The 24916-nt window shown below is 45.8% G+C and overlaps 1 protein-coding gene across 1 annotated transcript in view; it reads right to left on the minus strand.

Annotated features, from left to right (window-relative positions):
- lrguk (leucine-rich repeats and guanylate kinase domain containing) overlaps positions 1-24916 on the minus strand; it is a 60793-nt gene that overhangs the window by 26619 nt on the left and 9258 nt on the right. Inside the window, exons 10-18 of the mRNA XM_045700057.1 lie at positions 24371-24477; positions 23900-24019; positions 20437-20533; positions 15224-15337; positions 14944-15145; positions 9729-9845; positions 9484-9650; positions 3736-3824; positions 2679-2798 (exon numbers count right to left, since the gene is read on the minus strand). Of these exons, the coding sequence (XP_045556013.1) occupies positions 2679-2798; positions 3736-3824; positions 9484-9650; positions 9729-9845; positions 14944-15145; positions 15224-15337; positions 20437-20533; positions 23900-24019; positions 24371-24477 (1133 nt within the window). The remainder of the gene's footprint in view (positions 1-2678; positions 2799-3735; positions 3825-9483; positions 9651-9728; positions 9846-14943; positions 15146-15223; positions 15338-20436; positions 20534-23899; positions 24020-24370; positions 24478-24916) is intronic.

Raw genomic sequence — 24916 nt, forward strand, 5'->3', positions numbered from 1 at the left:
GTCAGCCAGTGAATACTAATACATAAGGTCAGCCAGTGAATACTAACATGTAAGGTCAGCCAGTGAATACTAATACATAAGGTCAGCCAGTGAATACTAATACATAAGGTCAGCCAGTCAATACTAGTACATAAGTTCAGCCAGTGAATACTAACACATAAGGTCAGCCAGGGAATACTAGTACATAAGGTAAGCCAGTGAATACTAATACATAAGGTCAGCCAGTGAATACTAATACGTAAGGTCAGCCAGTGAATACTAATACATAAGGTCAGCCAGTGAATAATACTACATAAGTTCAGCCAGTGAATACTAACTTGTAAGGTCAGCCAGTGAATACTAATACATAAGGTCAGTCAGCCAGTGAATACTAACACATAAGGTCAGCCAGTGAATACTACTACATAAGGTCAGCCAGTGAATACTAACTTGTAAGGTCAGCCAGTGAATACTAATACATAAGGTCTGCCAGTGAATACTAGTACATACGTTCAGCCAGTGAATACTAACACATAAGGTCAGCCAGTGAATACTAGTACATAAGGTCAGCCAGTGAATACTACTACATAAGGTCAGCCAGTGAATACTAATACATAAGGTCAGCCAGTGAATACTAATACATAAGGTCAGCCAGTGAATATTAATACATAAGGTCAGCCAGTGAATACTAGTACATAAGTTCAGCCAGTGAATACTACTACATATGGTCAGCCAGTGAATACTAATACATAAGGTCAGCCAGTGAATACTAACATGTAAGGTCAGCCAGTGAATACTAATACATAAGGTCAGCCAGTGAATACTAATACATAAGGTCAGCCAGTGAATACTAACACATAAGGTCAGCCAGTGAATACTACTACATAAGGTCAGCCAGTGAATACTAACATGTAAGGTCAGCCAGTGAATACTAATACATAACGTCTGCCATAGAATACTAATACATAAGGTCAGCCATTGAATACTACTACATAAGGTCAGCCAGTGAATACTACTACATAAGGTCAGCCAGTGAATACTAGTACATAAGGTCAGCCAGTGAATACTAATACATAAGGTCAGCCAGTGAATACTAACATGTAAGGTCAGCCAGTGAATACTAATACATAAGGTCAGCCAGTGAATACTAATACATAAGGTCAGCCAGTCAATACTAGTACATAAGGTCAGCCAGTGAATACTAACACATAAGGTCAGCCAGGGAATACTAGTACATAAGGTAAGCCAGTGAATACTAACACATAAGGTCAGCCAGTGAATACTACTACATAAGGTCAGCCAGTGAATACTAACATGTAAGGTCAGCCAGTGAATACTAATACATAACGTCTGCCATAGAATACTAATACATAAGGTCAGCCATTGAATACTACTACATAAGGTCAGCCAGTGAATACTACTACATAAGGTCAGCCAGTGAATACTAGTACATAAGGTCAGCCAGTGAATACTAATACATAAGGTCAGCCAGTGAATACTAACATGTAAGGTCAGCCAGTGAATACTAATACATAAGGTCAGCCAGTGAATACTAATACATAAGGTCAGCCAGTCAATACTAGTACATAAGGTCAGCCAGTGAATACTAACACATAAGGTCAGCCAGGGAATACTAGTACATAAGGTAAGCCAGTGAATACTAATACATAAGGTCAGCCAGTGAATACTAATATGTAAGGTCAGCCAGTGAATACTAATACATAAGGTCAGCCAGTGAATACTAATACATAAGGTCAGCCAGTGAATACTAATACATAAGGTCAGCCAGTGAATACTAACACATAAGGTCAGCCAGTGAATACTACTACATAAGGTCAGCCAGTGAATACTACTACATAAGGTCAGCCAGTGAATACTAATACATAAGGTCAGCCAGTGAATACTAACATGTAAGGTCAGCCAGTGAATACTAATACATAAGGTCAGCCAGTGAATACTAGTACATAAGGTCAGCCAGTGAATACTAATACATAAGGTCAGCCAGTGAATACTAACATGTAAGGTCAGCCAGTGAATACTAATACATAAGGTCAGCCAGTGAATACTAATACATAAGGTCAGTCAGTGAATACTAGTACATATGTTCAGCCAGTGAATACTACTACATAAGGTCAGCCAGTGAATACTAGTACATAAGGTCAGCCAATGAATACTAGTACATACGTTCAGCCAGTGAATACTACTACATAAGGTCAGCCAGTGAATACTAACATGTAAGGTCAGCCAGTGAATACTAATACATAAGGTCAGCCAGTGAATACTAGTACATAAGGTCAGCCAGTGAATACTAGTACATACGTTCAGCCAGTGAATACTACTACATAAGGTCAGCCAGTGAATACTAGTACATAAGGTCAGCCAGTGAATACTAGTACATACGTTCAGCCAGTGAATACTACTACATAAGGTCAGCCAGTGAATACTAGTACATACGTTCAGCCAGTGAATACTAACACAAGTGTGTGCACTGCTCTTGATCAATCATAATAAGATAGATTGGAACTGTGCAGGTTGGTACGTTTCAGTCTATTAGAAAATAATAAAGATCAGCATTACAGTGGATGCTAGACAGTCCCCTAGAGGACTATACTATATAAATACAACAGCAGTGGATATAGTTGAGGCTATATAAGTTGAGACTATAATAGTGTGTGTGTGTGTGTGTGTTGGGTACAGACCTGTTATTCTCTGAGTGGTTGTGTTGTCCATCATGGCTGGCTCTAGGCATCATGGGGGATGAGAGGGCGGGGTCCCGCTGCGTCTGAGAGGCCAATGATGATGGAGCTGTGTGAACACACCTGGGAGACACACATAAATCTTACACATAACATGTCATAACATGATAGCGTCAACATGACAGTGTCACTAGCTTGGTAAGAGATTGTAGCTGCAACACATTGGTGATATGCAGAGGTTCGTTATACCTAAACAACACCTGATATGAAATCTATCACTTTAAACTGAGACTCAGTGATGAGGTTGCCAGGAGCAGCAGGATATTGCAGCGGAGCGCGATGCAAGACGTAGCACTCACAATAAACATCTTAAACATAAAATATAAACACACACAGTTTGTATTCTGAAGGTGACCATCCTACCCAACATGCATCAGAAAACACAGTCTCAGTAAAACATGAGACATTATGCAGAACTTGACAGAGTATAGCTCCTGTCAGCAAGAGTGTGAATGGCAGCGGGGGTGAACTTTACCACCCACACACACACACCCACCACCCTTGTTGGTGGTTAGAGCTGATTACCGAACCATATGAGTTCCGGTCCATTGGAGAGCAGGTCCACCAGAGAGAGAATAGCTCTGGGTCGGAACATGAGAGGAGATGGCTGATTGGCTAAATCTGGATCAGTCTTTGAAGAACCTAGAGTCCTAACTGAGAGGACACACACACACACACACACACACACACACACACACACACACACACACACACACACACACACACACACACACACACACACACACACACACACGCAAGCACACGCAAGCACACATGCACATGCAAGCACAAACACCCTTTTCACCATGACTTCTCTAGCTCCCTCTGCTGTTGGCATGCAATACAACACCATTCTACCACATGACCTTGTAACCTGCCACTTCAACATCAGGGTCAAATGTGGCCAATCAGGACAACAGGAGAGGCTGTTGATGCCGAGAATAGCTGTTGATTTGAAGTGTACACTCCAATCAAGTCTGAGTGGTAGGGTATAGTGTACCTCTTGAAGAGCTGGGTGTAGGCTCTGGGACTCTTCCCCATCAGAGCCTCTCTGACCAGCTGCTGCCGTCTGAGGATGGAGGCCAGCTCCTACGGCACAGAGAGAGAGAGATACAGTATTTAATCATGATTCTGTATCTGTGGATGGAGGCCAGCTCCTACGGCCCAGAGAGAGAGATACAGTATTTAAACATGATTCTGTGTCTGTGGATGGAGGCCAGCTCCTATGGTCCAGAGAGAAAGAGATACAGTATTTAAACATGATGCTGTATCTGTGGATGGAGGCCAGCTCCTACGGCCCAGAGAGAGAGATACAGTATTTAAACATGATTCTGTGTCTGTGGATGGAGGCCAGCTCCTATGGCCCAGAGAGAAAGAGATACAGTATTTAAACATAATGCTGTATCTGTGGATGGAGGCCAGCTCCTACGGCCCAGAGAGAGAGAGATACAGTATTTAAACATGACACTGAGTCTGTGGATGGAGGCCAGCTCCTACGGCCCAGAGAGAGAGATACAGTATTTAAACATGACGCTGTCTGTGGATGGAGGCCAGCTCCTACAGCCCAGAGAGAGAGATATAGTATTTAAACATGACGCTGTTCTGTGGATGGAGCCACCCCGGAATACAGTATTTAAACATGACGCTGTATCTGTGGATGGAGGCCAGCTCCTACGGCCCAGAGAGAGAGAGATACAGTATTTAAACATAATGCTGTGTCTGTGGATGGAGGCCAGCTCCTACGGCCCAGAGAGAGAGAGATACAGTATTTAAACATGACGCTGTATCTGTGGATGGAGGCCAGCTCCTACGGCCCAGAGAGAGAGAGATACAGTATTTAAACATGATGCTGTGTCTGTGGATGGAGGCCAGCTCCTACGGCCCAGAGAGAGATACAGTATTTAAACATGATTCTGTGTCTGTGGATGGAGGCCAGCTCCTATGGCCCAGAGAGAGAGATACAGTATTTAAACATGATTCTGTATCTGTGGATGGAGGCCAGCTCCTACGGCCCAGAGAGAGAGATACAGTATTTAAACATGACGCTGTATCTGTGGATGGAGGCCAGCTCCTACGGCCCAGAGAGAGAGAGATACAGTATTTAAACATGACTCTGTGTCTGTGGATGGAGGCCAGCTCCTACGGCACAGAGAGAGATAGATACAGTATTTAAACATGATTCTGTATCTGTGGATGGAGTCCAGCTCCTACGGCACAGAGAGAGATACAGTTTTTAAACATGATTCTGTATCTGTGGATGGAGGCCAGCTCCTATGGCCCAGAGAGAAAGAGATACAGTATTTAAACATGATTCTGTATCTGTGGATGGAGGCCAGCTCCTACGGCCCAGAGAGAGAGATACAGTATTTAAACATGATTCTGTGTCTGTGGATGGAGGCCAGCTCCTATGGCCCAGAGAGAGAGAGATACAGTATTTAAACATGACGCTGTGTCTGTGGATGGAGGCCAGCTCCTACGGCCCAGAGAGAGAGAGATACAGTATTTAAACATGACGCTGTATCTGTGGATGGAGGCCAGCTCCTATGGCCCAGAGAGAGAGAGATACAGTATTTAAACATGACTCTGTGTCTGTGGATGGAGGCCAGCTCCTACGGCCCAGAGAGAAAGAGATACAGTATTTAAACATGATTCTGTATCTGTGGATGGAGGCCAGCTCCTACGGCCCAGAGAGAGAGATACAGTATTTAAACATGACGCTGTGTCTGTGGATGGAGGCCAGCTCCTACGGCCCAGAGAGAGAGATACAGTATTTAAACATGACTCTGTGTCTGTGGATGGAGGCCAGCTCCTACGGCACAGAGAGAAAGAGATACAGTATTTAAACATGATGCTGTGTCTGTGGATGGAGGCCAGCTCCTACGGCCCAGAGAGAGAGAGATACAGTATTTAAACATGATGCTGTGTCTGTGGATGGAGGCCAGCTCCTACGGCCCAGAGAGAGAGATACAGTATTTAAACATGATTCTGTGTCTGTGGATGGAGGCCAGCTCCTATGGCCCAGAGAGAGAGATACAGTATTTAAACATGATTCTGTATCTGTGGATGGAGGCCAGCTCCTACGGCCCAGAGAGAGAGATACAGTATTTAAACATGACGCTGTATCTGTGGATGGAGGCCAGCTCCTACGGCCCAGAGAGAGAGAGATACAGTATTTAAACATGACTCTGTGTCTGTGGATGGAGGCCAGCTCCTACGGCACAGAGAGAAAGAGATACAGTATTTAAACATGATTCTGTATCTGTGGATGGAGTCCAGCTCCTACGGCACAGAGAGAGATACAGTATTTAAACATGACGCTGTATCTGTGGATGGAGGCCAGCTCCTACGGCCCAGAGAGAGAGAGATACAGTATTTAAACATGATTCTGTGTCTGTGGATGGAGGCCAGCTCCTACGGCCCAGAGAGAGAGATACAGTATTTAAACATGATTCTGTGTCTGTGGATGGAGGCCAGCTCCTACGGCACAGAGAGAGAGAGATACAGTATTTAAACATGATTCTGTATCTGTGGATGGAGGCCAGCTCCTACGGCACAGAGAGAGATACAGTATTTAAACTTGATTCTGTATCTGTGGATGGAGGCCAGCTCCTACGGCCCAGAGAGAGAGAGTACAGTATTTAAACATGATTCTGTGTCTGTGGATGGAGGCCAGCTCCTATGGCCCAGAGAGAAAGAGATACAGTATTTAAACATGATGCTGTATCTGTGGATGGAGGCCAGCTCCTACGGCCCAGAGAGAGAGATACAGTATTTAAACATGACGCTGTCTGTGGATGGAGGCCAGCTCCTATGGCCCAGAGAGAGAGATACAGTATTTAAACATGATGCTGTGTCTGTGGATGGAGGCCAGCTCCTACGGCCCAGAGAGAGAGAGTACAGTATTTAAACATGACGCTGTATCTGTGGATGGAGGCCAGCTCCTACGGCCCAGAGAGAGAGAGATACAGTATTTAAACATGACGCTGTATCTGTGGATGGAGGCCAGCTCCTACGGCCCAGAGAGAGAGATACAGTATTTAAACATGATGCTGTATCTGTGGATGGAGGCCAGCTCCTACGGCCCAGAGAGAGAGATACAGTATTTAAACATGACACTGTGTCTGTGGATGGAGGCCAGCTCCTACGGCCCAGAGAGAGAGATACAGTATTTAAACATGATGCTGTTCTGTGGATGGAGGCCAGCTCCTACGGCCCAGAGAGAGAGATACAGTATTTAAACATGACGCTGTCTGTGGATGGAGGCCAGCTCCTACGGACCAGAGAGAGAGATACAGTATTTAAACATGATTCTGTATCTGTGGATGGAGGCCAGCTCCTACGGCCCAGAGAGAGAGATACAGTATTTAAACATGATTCTGTGTCTGTGGATGGAGGCCAGCTCCTACGGCCCAGAGAGAGAGAGATACAGTATTTAAACATGATGCTGTGTCTGTGGATGGAGGCCAGCTCCTACGGCCCAGAGAGAGAGATACAGTATTTAAACATGACGCTGTCTGTGGATGGAGGCCAGCTCCTACGGCCCAGAGAGAGAGATACAGTATTTAAACATGATGCTGTGTCTGTGGATGGAGGCCAGCTCCTACGGCCCAGAGAGAGAGATACAGTATTTAAACATGACGCTGTATCTGTGGATGGAGGCCAGCTCCTACGGCCCAGAGAGAGAGAGATACAGTATTTAAACATGATGCTGTGTCTGTGGATGGAGGCCAGCTCCTACGGCCCAGAGAGAGAGAGATACAGTATTTAAACATGACGCTGTATCTGTGGATGGAGGCCAGCTCCTACGGCCCAGAGAGAGAGAGATACAGTATTTAAACATGATGCTGTGTCTGTGGATGGAGGCCAGCTCCTACGGCCCAGAGAGAGAGATACAGTATTTAAACATGATTCTGTGTCTGTGGATGGAGGCCAGCTCCTACGGCCCAGAGAGAGAGATACAGTATTTAAACATGATGCTGTGTCTGTGGATGGAGGCCAGCTCCTACGGCCCAGAGAGAGAGATACAGTATTTAAACATGACGCTGTATCTGTGGATGGAGGCCAGCTCCTACGGCCCAGAGAGAGAGAGATACAGTATTTAAACATGATTCTGTGTCTGTGGATGGAGGCCAGCTCCTACGGCCTAGAGAGAGAGATACAGTATTTAAACATGATTCTGTATCTGTGGATGGAGGCCAGCTCCTACGGCACAGAGAGAGATACAGTATTTAAACTTGATTCTGTATCTGTGGATGGAGTCCAGCTCCTATGGCCCAGAGAGAAAGAGATACAGTATTTAAACATGATTCTGTATCTGTGGATGGAGGCCAGCTCCTACGGCCCAGAGAGAGAGATACAGTATTTAAACATGATTCTGTGTCTGTGGATGGAGGCCAGCTCCTATGGCCCAGAGAGAAAGAGATACAGTATTTAAACATGATGCTGTATCTGTGGATGGAGGCCAGCTCCTACGGCCCAGAGAGAGAGATACAGTATTTAAACATGACGCTGTCTGTGGATGGAGGCCAGCTCCTACGGCCCAGAGAGAGAGAGATACAGTATTTAAACATTACGCTGTATCTGTGGATGGAGGCCAGCTCCTACGGCCCAGAGAGAAAGAGATACAGTATTTAAACATGACTCTGTATCTGTGGATGGAGGCCAGCTCCTACGGCCCAGAGAGAGAGAGATACAGTATTTAAACATGACTCTGTGTCTGTGGATGGAGGCCAGCTCCTATGGCCCAGAGAGAGAGATACAGTATTTAAACATGACTCTGTATCTGTGGATGGAGGCCAGCTCCTACGACCCAGAGAGAAGAGATACAGTATTTAAACTTGACGCTGTTCTGTGGATGGAGTCCAGCTCCTATGGCCCAGAGAGAAGAGATACAGTATTTAAACATGATGCTGTGTCTGTGGATGGAGGCCAGCTCCTACGGCCCAGAGAGAGAGATACAGTATTTAAACATGATGCTGTGTCTGTGGATGGAGGCCAGCTCCTACGGCCCAGAGAGAGAGATACAGTATTTAAACATGATGCTGTGTCTGTGGATGGAGGCCAGCTCCTACGGCCCAGAGAGAGAGAGATACAGTATTTAAACATGACACTGGCGTGGATGAATAAGGTTATCTAGCTCAGCAATGTCAACCCTGATATCAATCAGTCAGATGATTGGGCTAGATCCCTCAACCTCAACTCTGGACCAGAGCCAGTTCCACTGCAGTTTGACATTGTTCCCCTCTAATCAGGGACTGATTTAGACCTGGGACACCAGGTGTGAGCAATTAATGATCAGGAAGAAGAGAAAACCAGCAGGCTCCGGACCTCGTGGGGTCAGAGTTGAGTATCCCTGATCTAGATCATTGTGATTAATAGCACAAGGCAGATAGATTTGGTACAGGGGGTTCACCTAGGTTTGCCAAACTACCTGTAATATACCCTGCCTTACTGACCCTAGGTGTACGACTCCTGTCCTCCAGGTATACAGTCCAGCTGTTTTTTCTTTCTTCCTGACACTATGTTGATGAATCAATGTTTGGCCAGATAGTGCACACAGCTGGTTCCTCGGGACTGGATCAGTCAGATCCAACTAATCAACTGTTCACCAAGACCTTGATTGGTTGAATCAAACAATTAGCGCTGGGCTGAAACAAAAGCCTGTATCCCATAGTTGACCAGGTGCAGGGTTGGTGACTACTGACGTGTGTGTGTGTGTGTGTGTGTGTTTGTGTGTGTTGTGACTCACTGCTGAGGTCTTCTGTGGAGTGAGCTGGGCCTGGACCTTGTTGTAGTACTTCCTACAGTTGTGGTCCGTGGGGTCCATGTCTGGAGCGGAGTGGGACTTAAAGACTGTCTCTGGCCTGGTGGAGGGGGCTGGGGGCGCCTCGTCCACTAAGGAGTCCCTCTTCAACTCTGTCACAGATGCTGACACGTTAATGACACACTAGGTCGCACATATATGTGCTGTAATGCACACAAACACACACCCACCCGTGGAGGTGTTGTCTGGGGTGTCTGTGGTGCTCTGGTCCTCTCCTCCCTGCTCCTCCACTCCCAGATAGTCCTTCACCACCTGCCTCAGGGTTCTGTATGCCTCCACTGGCTCATCTGAACACACACACACTATTAAAATAATCTCCATACATTAGTACAGCAAGTCTGCGTATCTTTCTTCGCATCCCTGTCGTGTCCACACACACACACACACACACACACACACACACACACACACACACACACACACACACCCCGCCAGAAATAAGATTCTTTAGATAAATCTCTTAAAGTAACTGTCCAGCGTTTCCAGATATCTCCGAAATATGACCCACCATTTATTACAATACGAGTGAAATAGTTTTCCTTCCAAAATATGGTAATTAAGTATGTTAAAAGCAGCTTTTCTGGTTTGGAATGGTGTGGGCGTATACCGGTCATTAAAAATATTCACGCGAGTAGGCCACTGATTGGCTATATTAGCCGGTAAGGAAGTAGCAAGCATTTTTTAAATGGTCTGTTTGAAATACAAGTTTGAGGTGGGGTTTTCTTTCTCTCTAATTTATGCTTTGGACACAAATACGAATAAAGGACACGCCAACAACATTATTTGGGTAAGAGAACATGAACTTTTAACAGTAAGATTTCCACTGGACAGTTGTAGGTAGTTTCAATAGGAACGCACCTTTGGTTGTGGCCAGACATTTTTTGTTTCTTTATATGGTAGGACACAGGTCAACTCTGAAAGCTTTAGTTGGTGCATGGAGTGAAAACCATCACAAGAACCATTAAAACCATGTCACTCCCTGACCTTAAAGAGACGTTTTAGTTCTCTGTTTGGTTAGGTCAGGGTGTGATGTGGGGTGGGCATTCTATGTTGTCTATTTCTTTGTTTTGGCCGAGTATGGTTCCCAAACAGAGGCAGCTGTCTATCGTTGTCTCTGATTGGGAACCATACTTAGGCAGCCTTTTCCCACCTGTGTTTTGTGGTTAGTTGTTTTCTGTTTCGTATCTGTTCCTGACAGAACTGTGCGCTTTCGTTTCATTTTTGTTATTTTTGTTTGAGTGTTTTTTGGTGAAAATAAAACATCATGAACACTTTCCACGCTGCGCTTTGGTCTCATTCCGACGACAGCCATTACAGAACTAACCACCACCAAAGGACCAAGCAGCGTGGTCAGGACGAATGGACCTGGGAGGAAATCCTAGACGGGAATGGACCCTGGAGGCAGGCCGGGGAGTATCGCCGTCCGATGGAGGAGATAGAAGCAGCGAGAGCAGAACGGCGACATTACGAGGAATAAGCATGGCAACAACGGAAGCCCGAGAGGCAGCTCCAAAACATTTTTTGCACCGTATCTCCAGTGCGCATTCACAGCCCGTTGCGCTCGTTGCCTGCGCCGGGCTAGAGTGGGCATTCAGCCAGGACGGATTGTGCCGGCTCAGCGCTCCTGGTCTCCGGTGCGTCTCCTCGGTCCAGGATATCCTGCGCCGGCTCTACGCACTGTGTCGCCAGTGCGCCTTCACAGCCCAGTTTGTCCTGTGCCACCGCCCCGCACTTGCCGGGCTAAAATGAGCATCCAACCAGGACGGGTTGTACCAGCCCTACGCTCCAGACTTCCAGTGCCAGCCTCAGAAATTGCAGCCCAAATAAATGCTTCACAGAGTTCAAGCAACAGACACATCTCAACATCAACTGTTCAGAGGAGACTGCATGAATCAGGCCTTCATTGTCAAATTGCTGCAAAGAAACCACTAATAAAGGACACCAATAACAAGAAGAGACTTGCTTGGGCCAAGAAACACAAGCAATGGACATTAGACCGGAGGAAATCTGTCCTTTGGTCTTGTTAGGGTTGAACTGGCTATTTGTATGCATAACCTTTATAATATACTGGGGAAGCTATGCTAAGTACATCAACTACGAGTAAATCAACTGTTGAAGACAAGAAGAACTACAACCGGCAACAGGAAGTGCGTCACGACGCTGGGATCAGCCTACACGCCGACGACAGGAGGAGCAAGTTTAAACCACGCTCCTCCTCCCTCGGACAGGCCAGCATTGAGCGGGAAATATCTCTCAGTATAAAAGAGAGAACAATAGGATGTGTCGCTCTCTTCTCTGTTTTGCCCTGCGAGGTAAAACAGCGCGACCGTATATATACGAACCACACATATACCACGCACGTGTTTGCATTAATTAAAGTACAGCTAAATCAGAAGTCACTATGTGCTGACTATTTTGTTCTGTTACCAGAAACGAACTGTCGCAACATTTACAGTCTGATGAGTCCAAATTTGAGGTTTTTGGTTCCAACCACCTTGTCTTTGTGAGACGCAGAGTAGGTGAATGGATGATCTCTGCATGTGTGGTTCCCACCATGAAGGATGGAGGAGGAGATGTGATGGTGTTTTGCTGGTGACACCGTCTGTGATTTATTTAGAATTCAAGCCACACTTAACCAGCATGGCTATCACAGCATTCTCCAGCCATACACCATCCCATCTGGTTTGCGCTTAGTGGGACTATCATTTATTTTTCAACAGGACAATGACCCAAAACACACCTCCAGGCTGGGTAAGGGCTATTTGATCAAGGAGAGTGATGGAGTGCTGCATCAGATGACCTGGCCTCCACAATCACCCAACCTCAACCCAATTGAGATGGTTTGGGATGAGTTGGACCGCAGAGTGAAGGAAAAGCAGCCAACAAGTGCTCAGCACATGTGGGAACTCCTTCAAGACTGTTGGAAAAACATTCCTCATGAAGCTGGTTGAGAGAATACCAAGAGTGTGAAAAGCTGTCATCAAGGCAAAGGGTGTCTACTTTGAAGAATCTAAAACTAATCAAAATATATTTTAGATCGTTACTACATGATACCTGAAGTGTTATTTTATAGTTTTGATGTCTTCACTATTATTCTACAATGTAGAAAATAGTAAAAATAAAGAAATACCCTTGAATGAGTAGCTGTGTCCAAACTTTTGACTGGTACTGTGTGTGTGTTTCTGTGTTATACAGGAACAAAGTGGAAGACAGTTTCCATTTGAAGTACTATTATACACTGCTCAAAAAAATAAAGGGAACACTAAAATAACACATCCTAGATCTGAATGAATGAAATAATCTTATTAAATACTTTTATCTTTACATAGTTGAATGTGCTGACAACAAAATCACACAACAATAATCAATGTAAATCCAATTTATCAACCCATGGAGGTCTGGATTTGGAGTCACACTCAAAATGAAAGTGGAAAACCACACTACAGGCTGATCCAACTTTGATGTAATGTCCCTAAAACAAGTCAAAATGAGGCTCAGTAGTGTATGTGGCCTCCACGTGCCTGTATGACCTCCCTACAACGCCTGGGCATGCTCCTGATGGAGCGAGACATGATGTCCCAGATGTGCTCAATTGGATTCAGGTCTGGGGAACGGGCCGGCCAGTCCATAGCATCAATGCCTTCCTCTTGCAGGAACTGCTGACACACTCCAGCCACATGAGGTCTAGCATTGTCTTGCATTAGGAGGAACCCAGGGCCAACCGCACCAGCATATGGTCTCACAAGGGGTCTGAGGATCTCATCTCGGTACCTAATGGCAGTCAGGCTACCTCTGGCGAGCACATGGAGGGCTGTGCGGCCCCCCAAAGAAATGCCACCCCACACCATGACTGACCCACCGCCAAACCGGTCATGCTGGAGGATGTTGCAGGCAGCAGAACGTTCTCCACGGCATCTCCAGACTCTGTCACGTCCGTCACGTGTTCAGTGTGAACCTGCTTTCATCTGTGAAGAGCACAGGACGCCAGTGGCGAATTTGCCAATCTTGGTGTTCTCTGGCAAATTCCAAACGTCCTGCACGGTGTTGGGCTGTACGCACAACCCCCACCTGTGGACGTCGGGCCCTCATACCACCCTCATGGAGTCTGTTTCTGACCGTTTGAGCAGACACATGCACATTTGTGGCCTGCTGGAGGTCATTTTGCAGGTCTCTGGCAGTGCTCCTCTTGCTCCTCCTTGCACAAAGGCGGAGGTAGCGGTCCTGCTGCTGGGTTGTTGCCCTCCTACGGCCTCCTCCACGTCTCCTGATGTACTGGCCTGTCTCCTGGTAGCGCCTCCATGCTCTGGACACTACGCTGACAGACACAGCAAACCTTCTTGCCACAGCTCGCATTGATGTGCCATCCTGGATGAGCTGTACTACCTGAGCCACTTGTGTGGGTTGTAGACTCCGTCTCATGCTACCAATAGAGTGAAAGCACCGCCAGCATTCAAAAGTGACCAAAACATCAGCCAGGAAGCATAGGAACTGAGAAGTGGTCTGTGGTCACCACCTGCAGAACCACTCCTTTATTGGGGGTGTCTTGCTAATTGCCTATAATTTCCACCTGTTGTCTATTCCATTTGCACAACAGCATGTGAAATTTATTGTCAATCAGTGTTGCTTCCTAAGTGGACAGTTTGATTTCACAGAAGTGTGATTGATTTGGAGTTACATTGTGTTGTTTAAGTGTTCCCTTTATTTTTTTGAGCAGTGTATATACCTGCAGTGCCTTCAGAAAGTACTCACACCTCTTGACTTTTTACACATTTCTTGTATTACAGCCTGAATTTCAAATAGATTCTATTCAGATTTTGTGTCACTGTTCTACACACAATACCCCATAATGTATGTAGGCCAGTGACACAAAATCTGAATTGAATCCACTTTAAATTCAGACAGTAACACAACAAAACGTGGAAAAGGTCAAGGGGTGTGTGTACCTGAGTGGCCTAGTTACAGTTTTCACCTCAATCAGCTTGAAAATCTATGGCAAGACTTGAAAATGGCTGTCAAGCAAAGATCAAAAACCAACTTGACAGAGTTTGAAGAATTTTATAATGTAAATATTGTACAATCCAGGTGTGCAAAGACTCACAGCTGTAATCGCTGCCAAAGCTGATTCTAACATGTATTGACTCAGGGGTAGGAATACATGTGTAAATTAGATATTTCTATATTTCATAATCACACTTCTAAAAACATGTTTTGACTTTGTCATTAAGGGGTATTGTGTGTAAAAAAACATATTTAATACATTTTGAATTCAGGCTGTAAAACAACAAAATGTGGAGTAAGTCAAGGGGTATGAATACTTTCTGAAGGCACAGCATACCTATATATCTATATTCTATATACTGGTCTGCATCATCATCAGCTACGTACCACAGGGGATGACGTTGTCGAAGAAGCCTGGGCGTTCTCTGTTGATCAGGGCGTATGTATCCACGCGGGCTACAGCCGTATCTATCTGGGTCCGGGTGTACAGGGCTCTGGTCCTCAGCCGCCTGCCGTACTGCTCCTTGTCTGTGGGGATCATCAGGATGTAACGCGGCTCAAAGTGGCTGTTCTTCAGACTGAACACGCCCTGGGAGAACAGTACAGAGAAAATGAGCCTTTCAATGTCATGCTGATGGGCTATGTGAATGTGTGTGTTGATGCCCACCTCCAGCTCCATGTGCACACAGCAGGCCAGACCTTCCCTGGCCACATCTTCTATGGCCTCACGAGACAGACCATACCAGTGGCCCGCATACTGCATCGTCTGGAGGAATTTACCCTGAGAGAGAGAGGACAGAGAATGGAGGAGCAGAGGGAGAAGACAAAGAGAGACAGACAGACGGAGAGACAGACAGACGGAGAGAGGGAGACCGGGGGGAGACAAAAAGAGAGAAAACAAAAGTTAACAGAAAGCTGTAAAATGGGACAGTCAACTATTGTGGGATGCAACATTTACTTAGTTAAGAGTCAAATTCATATTCCAAAATGGAAGTGGTCTTCGATAGACCTAATGGGTCCTTCACAACCCCTGCTATGTCCAGAGAAGAGTAACAACCACAGCTATAATGTCCCCCACCTGTGAGGTGAACTCCTGACCCTGCTACCCTGTAGTTCACACAGCCGCTCCCTTTGACCCCTCGTCTACTACGGACAGCTCTGAGGACTGTAGCCTACTCTCAAGTTAGGCTACACTTTTCCCCAATATTCAGATAGAAATGGAACACATAGAATTGGTAAGGCTCTCATGCCCACATTCTAGATATCACATTTCTAGTTGATGTTCTGATATAAGTTGTGCCCTACTGACTATTGAGAGACTCCCTCAGGAACTCGACACTTGTCGTGCTTAACTTCACCCCCTACTTTTATTAGAGGGTTGGAAACCATCAGGCCCAAATTACAAAGCACCCTTATCGTTCCTCTGTTGACAGGCTAATTGGAACAATAAAACAAGCACAAGGACCTACTGATTGAGGCCCATTTTCAGGATGGAGCTGTGTGTGTGTGTGTGTGTGTGTGTGTGGGGGGGGGGTTGGGCATACGAGTCGGATGTTCAGTGCATTGTGTGTAGATTGATGAGGATTTATTTTATCCATTTAAGAAGAAGGCTGTAACGTAACAAAATGTGGAAAAGGGAAGGGGTCTGAATTCTTTCCGAATGCACTGTATGTTTCTGTCTCCATCTGAACTGGTCTGACGTGGTCTGAATGATCCAGGGAGTCTGTGATATATGTATGTGGTAAGGGAGGAAGGGTCTCCATCTGAACTGGTCTGATGCGGTCTGAATGATCCAGGGAGTCTGTCTAAAGAAAAGGAAAAGCTGGCCAGGTTTCCACAGCAAGCAGTCTTCATCAGGGTTTCAGTCTGAAGAACTTCCCCTGAGAACCTTCCTCTGTACTTTAGAGTGTGCATGGTTAGGATCCCCACTTCACTTGAGAACCTTCCTCTGTACTTTAGAGTGTGCATGGTTAGGATCCCCACTTCACCTGAGAACCTTCCTCTGTACTTTAGAGTGTGCATGGTTAGGATCCCCACTTCACCTGAGAACCTTCCTCTGTACTTTATAGTGTGCACAGTTAGGATCCCCACTTCAAAGGGTTTCCTCCTAATATCACTGTGAGAGAGATCTCTATTTATTAAGGGCCCAGGGCGCTTACATATTTACCTTTAGAAAGACAAATGAATGGGCCTCAAGTTAAAAAAAAGGTGGCCGGACAGGCATACTCTATAGTACCTCAGGCCCCCCCGTGTAGGATATCTAGGAGTTCTTCCTTTGGGAATATGTGATAACTCTTGTGCTTTGAAGTGTCAAAAATGTTAGATATAAGGAAATATATTTAAGTAGCCAATAACTGAGTATGACATAATAATTTATTTACTGTCCTTTAGAGTTAAGAGAACTACTTACAAAAATAAAACCAGAAGACTTGTCAAGTCTAGGCTACACACATTTGCACAAATAAATTGCTGGCTGGATGAACAGTGCCTTCAGAAAGTATGCTGACCCTTGACTTTTTCCACATTTTGTCAGGTTACAGCCTTATTCTAAAATTGATTTAAATCAGTCTACACACAATACCCCATAATGACAAAGAGAAAACAGGTTGTTTGAAATTTTTGCAGATGTATGAAAAAAACACAACTGAAATATCACATTTACATACACTACCGTTCAAAGGTTTGAGGTAACACCTAGAAATGTCCTTGTTTTCCATGACAACATACATGAAATGAGTTGCAAAATGAATAGGAAATATAGTCAAGACGTTGACAAGGTTATAAGGAATTTTTATTGAAATAATAATTGTGTCCTTCAAACTTTGCTTTCGTCAAAGAACCCTCCATTTGTAGCAATTACAGCCTTGCAGACCTTTGGCATTCTAGTTGTCAATTTGTTGAGGTAATCTGAAGAGATTTCACCCCAAGCTTCCTGAAGCACCTCCCACAAATTGGATTGGTTTGATGGGCCCTTCTTACGTACCATACGGTCAAGCTGCTCCCACAACAGCTCAATAGGGTTGAGATCCGGTGACTGTGCAGGCCACACCATTATGGCCACACCATTATAGACAGCTGACTGCTTCTTCCCTAAATAGTAATTGCATAGTTTTGAGCTGTGCTTTGGGTCATTGTCCTGTTGTAGGAGGAAATTGGCTCCAATTAAGCGCCATCCACAGGGTATGGCATGGGGTTGCAAAATGGAGTGATAGCCTTACTTCTTCCAAGATCCCTTTTACCCTGTACAAATCTCCCACTTTACCACCACCAAAGCAACCCCAGACCATCACATTGCCTCCACCATGCTTGACAGATGGTGTCAAGCACTCCTCCAGCATCTTTTCATTTTTTCTGCGTCTCACGAATGTTCTTCTTTGTGATCCGAACACTTTTTTCCAATCTTCCTCTGTCCAGTGTCTGTGTTCTTTTGCCCATCTTAATCTTTTCTTTTTATTGGCCAGTCTGAGATATGGCTTTTTCTTTGCAACTCTGCCTAGAAGGCCAGCATCCCAGAGTTGCCTCTTCACTGTTGACGTTGATACTGGTGTTTTGCAGTTACTATTTAATGAAGCTGCCAGTTGAGGACTTGTGAGGCGTCTGTTTCTCAAACTAGACACTCTAATGTACTTGTCCTCTTACTCAGTTGTGCACAGGGGCCTCCCACTCTTTCTATTCTGGTTAAAGCCAGTTTGCGCTGTTTTGTGAAGGGAGTAGTACACAGCGTTGTACCAGATCTTCAGTTTCTTAGCAATTTCTCGCATGGAAGAGACTTCATTTCTCAGAACAAGAATCAACTGACAAGTTTCAGAAGAAAGTCTTGGTTTCTGGCCATCTTGATCCTTTAATTGAACCCACAAATGCTGATGCTCCAGATACTCAACTAGACTAAAGAAGGCCAGTTTTATTGCTTCTTTAAGCAACACCACCGTTTTCAGCTGTGCTAACATAATTGCAAAAGGAGTTTCTAATGATCAATTAGCATTTTAAAATGATAAACTTGGATTAGCTAACACAACGTGCCATTGGAACACTGGAGTGGTGGTTGCTGAAAATGGGCCTCTGCACGCCTATGTAGATATTCCATAAAAAATCAGCCGTTTCCAGCTACAATACTCATTTACAACATAAAAAATGTCAACACTGTATTTCTGCTAAATTTGATGTTATTTTAATGGACAAAAAATGTGCTTTTCTTTAAAAAACAAGGACATTTCTAAGTGACCCCAAACTTTTGAACAGTAGTGTTAGTATTCAGACCCTTTACTCAGTACTTTGTTGAAGCACCTTTGGCAGCAATTACAGCCTGAGTCTTCTTGGTTATGACGCTACAAGCTTGGCACACCTTTATTTGGGGAGTTTCTCCCATTCTTCTCTGCAGATCCTCTCAAGCTCTGTCAGGTTGGATGTGGAGCATCGCTGCACAGCGATTTTCAAGTCTCTCCAGAGATGTTCGATCGGGTTCAAGTCCGGGCTCTGGCTGGGCCACTCATGGACATTGTCCCGAAGCCACCCCTGTGTTGTCTTGGCTGTGTGCTTAGGGTCGTTGTCCTGTTGGAAGGTGAACGTTCGCCCCAGTCTGAGGTCCTGAGCGCTCTGGAGCAGGTTTTCATCCAGGATATCTCTGTACTTTGCTCTGTTCATCTTTGCCTCAATCCGGACTAGTCTCCCGGTCCCTGCCGCTGAAAAACATCCCCACAGCATGATGCTGCCACCACCATGCTTCTGCGTAGGGATGGTGCCATGTTTCCTCCAAACATGACACTTGGCATTCAGGCCAAAGAGTTCAATCTTGGTTTCATCAAACCAGATAATCTTGTTTCTCATGGTCTGAGAGTCTTTGGGTGCCTTTTGGCAAACTAAATGTGGGCTGTCATGTGCCTTTTACTGAGGAGTGGCTTCTGTCTGGCCACTCTACCATAAAGGCCTGATTGGTGGAGTGCTGAAGAGATGGTTGTCTCCACAGAGGAACTCTACAACTCTGTCAGTGAGACCATCTGGTTCTTGGTCACCTCCCTGACCAAGGCCCTTCTCCCCCGATTGCTCAGTTTGGCTGGCGGCCAGCTCTAGGAAGAGTCTTGGTGGTTCCAAACTTCTTCCATTTAAGAATAATGGAGGCCATTTTGTTCTTGGGGACCTTCAATGCTGCAGAAATGTTTTGGTACCCTTCACCAAATCAGAGCCTCAACAAAATCCTGTCTCGGAGGTCTACGGACAATTACTTCGACATCATGGTTTAGTTTTTTCTCTTATATGCACTGTCAAGTGTGGGACCTTATATAGACAGGTGTGTGCTTTTCCAAATCATGTTCAATTAATTGAATTTACCACAGGTGGACTCCAATCAAGTTGTAGAAACATCTCAAGGATGATCAATGGAAACAGGATGCACCTGAGCTCAATTTCGAGTCTCATAGCAAAGGGTCTGAATATTTATGTAAATCTTAATTTAAAAATGTTTGTTTTTTTGTTGACATTTGCAAAAAATTCTCAAAACCTGTTTTCACTGCGTCATTATGGGGTATTGTGTGTAGATTTCTAAGGATTTGTAAGGTTGTAACGTAGCAAAATGTGGGAAAACTCAAGGGATCTGAATACTTTCCGAAGACACTGTATATTTAAATTCTGAAGTACGATGAATATGTATGTGGTGTCATGGACAGGGCTAACCATGGATTGTTTTACCTTCACATTTTATCTTTACCAACGGAAAGAATTTAAATTAATCTGAGACTGACACACTATCAGTGTGTTTGAGGGGATCAGTTTGAGCAAGGCGAGGGGCAGAATCGCTAATGTTGATCACACAACGGATGCAAGGTGATTTGTTGATCAGTAATTCTGCGCAATCACACAGCAACGTAGTCAATCTCAAACATGTACCATGTGAATCATGTTCTGAAAGTCTTCCTCCGTGACAAAATGGTAGTCGCTCCCGTCCTCTTCCCCAAAGTAGGGACCCCTGGTGGTATGGCAGGTTCTGCGACAACAAGAGACAAATGGTTCCAATGACAGTACAGCAATACATTCAAGCTAGCAACTCAACTTCATTGGTCATGTTCACAGTTTAGCAGGTGTTATGGCTGCAGCGAATTGCTTATGTTCCTATCAATCAATGCAGTAAATGTCAACAAGTGCACAATAATCCAACATTTAAAATAATCAAAAACTCCTAAGGATCATAATGGTATTTCAACACACCGAGACAGAAAGACGGACAGACTAGACATATAGACGGACACGTGTCACACACTCGCTTAGATGCACACAAGCACACACACACACACACTCCGACTCCCCTACCCAGGTGAGGTGGAGCACTCCATGGCCACATCAACAGGTTCTTGTCATTTTGGAGGGGTAAGTATGTTAACTGTTTTTTACGTTAGCTCTGGAGACGACAGAGGCTGGTGTGGGTGGGATGGGGCGACCTCCCCTGAGTTTGGTGATGTAGATGGAAGTGTGTGTGTGCGTGTGTGTGTGTGTGTGTGTGTGTGTGTGTGTGTGTGTGTGTAGAGCAGGGTTCTCCAACCATGTTCCTGGAGAGCTACCGTCCTGTAGGTTTTTGCTCCAACCCTCATCTAGCGCACCTGATTCTAATAATTTGCTGGATGATGAGCTGTATCAGGTTAGTTACAACTGGGGTTGGAGTGAAAACCTACAGGAGAGTAGCTCTCCAGGAACAGGGTTGGAGTGAAAACCTACAGGAGAGTAGCTCTCCAGGAGCAGCGTTGGAGTGAAAACCTACAGGAGGGTAGCTCTCCAGGAACAGGGTTAGAGTGAAAACCTACAGGAGGGTAGCTCTCCAGGAACAGCGTTGGAGTGAAAACCTACAGGAGGGTAGCTCTCCAGGAACAGGGTTGGAGTGAAAACCTACCTGAGGGTAGCTCTCCAGGAACAGCATTGGAGTGAAAACCTACAGGAGGGTAGCTCTCCAGGAACAGAGTTGGAGTGAAAACCTACCTGAGGGTAGCTCTCCAGGAACAGCGTTGGAGTGAAAACCTAAAGGAGAGTAGCTCTCAAGGAACAGGGTTGGAGTGAAAACCTACCTGAGGGTAGTTCTCCAGGAACAGGGTTGGAGTGAAAACCTACCTGAGGGTAGCTCTCCAGGAACAGGGTTGGAGTGAAAACCTACCTGAGGGTAGCTCTCCAGGAACAGGGTTGGAGTGAAAACCTACCTGAGGGTAGCTCTCCAGGAACAGGGTTGGAGTGAAAACCTACAGGAGAGTAGCTCTCCAGGAACAGCGTTGGAGTGAAAACCTACAGGAGGGTAGCTCTCCAGGAACAGGGTTGGAGTGAAAACCTACCTGAGGGTAGCTCTCCAGGAACAGGGTTGGAGTGAAAACCTACAGGAGGGTAGCTCTCCAGGAACAGCGTTGGAGTGAAAACCTACAGGAGAGTAGCTCTCCAGGAACAGGGTTGGAGTGAAAACCTACCTGAGGGTAGCTCTCCAGGAACAGGGTTGGAGTGAAAACCTACAGGAGGGTAGCTCTCCAGGAACAGGGTTGGAGTGAAAACCTACCTGAGGGTAGCTCTCCAGGAACAGCGTTGGAGTGAAAACCTACAGGAGGGTAGCTCTCCAGGAAGAGGGTTGGAGTGAAAACCTACAGGAGAGTAGCTCTCCAGGAACAGCGTTGGAGTGAAAACCTACAGGAGGGTAGCACTCCAGGAACAGGGTTGGAGTGAAAACCTACCTGAGGGTAGCTCTCCAGGAACAGGGTTGGAGTGAAAACCTACAGGAGGGTAGCTCTCCAGGAACAGGGTTGGAGTGAAAACCTACAGGAGGGTGTCTCTCCAGGAGCAGGGTTGGAGTGAAAACCTACAGGAGAGTCGCTCTCCAGGAACAGGGTTAGAGTGAAAACCTACAGGAGGGTAGCTCTCCAGGAACAGCGTTGGAGTGAAAACCTACAGGAGGGTAGCTCTCCAGGAACAGGGTTGGAGTGAAAACCTACCTGAGGGTAGCTCTCCAGGAACAGCGTTGGAGTGAAAACCTACAGGAGGGTAGCTCTCCAGGAACAGGGTTGGAGTGAAAACCTACCTGAGGGTAGCTCTCCAGGAACAGCGTTGGAGTGAAAACCTACAGGAGGGTAGCTCTCCAGGAACAGGGTTGGAGTGAAAACCTACAGGAGAGTAGCTCTCCAGGAACAGGGTTGGAGTGAAAACCTACCTGAGGGTAGCTCTCCAGGAACAGGGTTGGAGTGAAAACCTACCTGAGGGTAGCTCTCCAGGAACATGGTTGGAGTGAATACCTACCTGAGGGTAGCTCTCCAGGAACAGGGTTGGAGTGAAAACCTACCTGAGGGTAGCTCTCCAGGAACAGGGTTGGAGTGAAAACCTACAGGAGAGTAGCTCTCCAGGAACAGCGTTGGAGTGAAAACCTACAGGAGGGTAGCTCTCCAGGAACAGGGTTGGAGTGAAAACCTACAGGAGGGTGTCTCTACAGGAACATGGTTGGAGTGAAAACCTACAGGAGAGTAGCTCTCCAGGAACAGGGTTGGAGTAAAAACCTACAGGAGAGTAGCTCTCCAGGAACAGGGTTGGAGTGAAAACCTACCTGAGGGTAGCTCTCCAGGAACAGGGTTGGAGTGAAAACCTACAGGAGGGTAGCTCTCCAGGAACAGGGTTGGAGTTAAAACCTACAGGAGGGTAGCTCTCCAGGAACAGGGTTGGAGTGAAAACCTACAGGAGGGTAGCTCTCCAGGAACAGCGTTGGAGTTAAAACCTACAGGAGGGTAGCTCTCCAGGAACAGCGTTGGAGTGAAAACCTACAGGAGGGTAGCTCTCCAGGAACAGGGTTAGAGAACCCTGGTGTAGAGGTTTCTATTAAAACCAGCCGTAAGGTGAGAGCCATAGACAAGCTATGTCCAGCAGATGTTCTTTTGATTCCAGCGCTCCAGTGTACGTGCTCTCTATACCACTACTTACTGCTTCTATATTTCTTCTATTGCCCGTGGTGGGGAGCCTTGATATTTATCACTCGTCATTGCTCATGTGTTGGAAGTATTGAACATCTGGTTTAACAGTGTGGAAGTATCATGTATCTATGGATGGGGAACCAGAGGGGATCCTAGTGAAATATATTTAGTACCATCCTAAACAATAACCCTAACCCTAGCCTTCACCTCTGTGACCAGGCCTTCCCATATTTAAGGTAACTGCATACTTTGATAAAGTCTATTCCAATGAGCACAAAATCCTAGAAGCAAGCTGGCCAAAAGTAGTGCACTATATACAGAATAGTGTGCATTTATGGATGCATACAAGCACTTAGAGTTTGGCCACAGCTTGCCAAAAGTAGTGCACTACTATGTAGGAAATGGGGTACCATTTGGCCCTTGGGACTCACCCATAGGCGAAGAAGTCATTGAACTCTCGGCAGAGCTTGTGGGCCAGCTCTCTCTTCCCACAAGCCTGGGGCCCAGTCAACACCAGCATGGGGTAGGGAGAGTCCAGACTGGGCAGGGTGCTGGGACACACGCACACAGCAACACATGGACGATACAGTACAGCATTCAGAGAGAGGGAGAGCACAAGGATAAAGAGTCTAGGAAGTACTTTACCATTGTTCAGGACAACAAGCCAATCAGAAAAATCAGATTTTTCCAGGCCAGAGGATTGGTCAGTTTCTATGATGTATGAATAGAGCATAAATGTCAGAAAAGCTAGGTTTCTTCATTTTTAAAGATTGCGAGCACAAGTTAAATTAGTATGTAAACTTCATTTAGAATATTCACCGTATCGACTTCTGATTGGCTGAAAGTCATGTTATGAGGAGGGTAGTCCAGTCAGGGTAGTTGGCGGGTCCTGCTGTTTTTACCTATCGTAGATGACCTGGGGCTGCATCAGCTGGTATACCATGTGACTCATGTGCTCCCTGGCTGCCACCACCTCCAGAGGAGGGTCGTACTTGTTCACAGCAGACACCTGGGGAACACAGAGGAGATGTTCATATGTAACAATGTTCACAGCAGACACCTGGGAAACACAGAGGAGATGTTCATATGTAACAATGTTCACAGCAGACACCTGGAAAACACAGAGGAGCCGTTCATATGTAACAATGTTCACAGCAGACACCTGGGGAACACAGAGGAGATGTTCATATGTAACAATGTTCACAGCAGACACCTGGGGAACACAGAGGAGATGTTCATATGTAACAATGTTCACAGCAGACACCTGGAAAACACAGAGGAGATGTTCATATGTAACAATGTTCACAGCAGACACCTGGGGAACACAGAGGAGATGTTCATATGTAACAATGTTCACAGCAGACACCTGGAGAACACAGAGGAGATGTTCATATGTAACAATGTTCACAGCAGACACCTGGGGAACACAGAGGAGACGTTCATATGTA

This window comes from Salmo salar, chromosome ssa17, assembly GCF_905237065.1.
Source record: "Salmo salar chromosome ssa17, Ssal_v3.1, whole genome shotgun sequence".
Taxonomy (NCBI): Eukaryota; Metazoa; Chordata; class Actinopteri; order Salmoniformes; family Salmonidae; genus Salmo; species Salmo salar.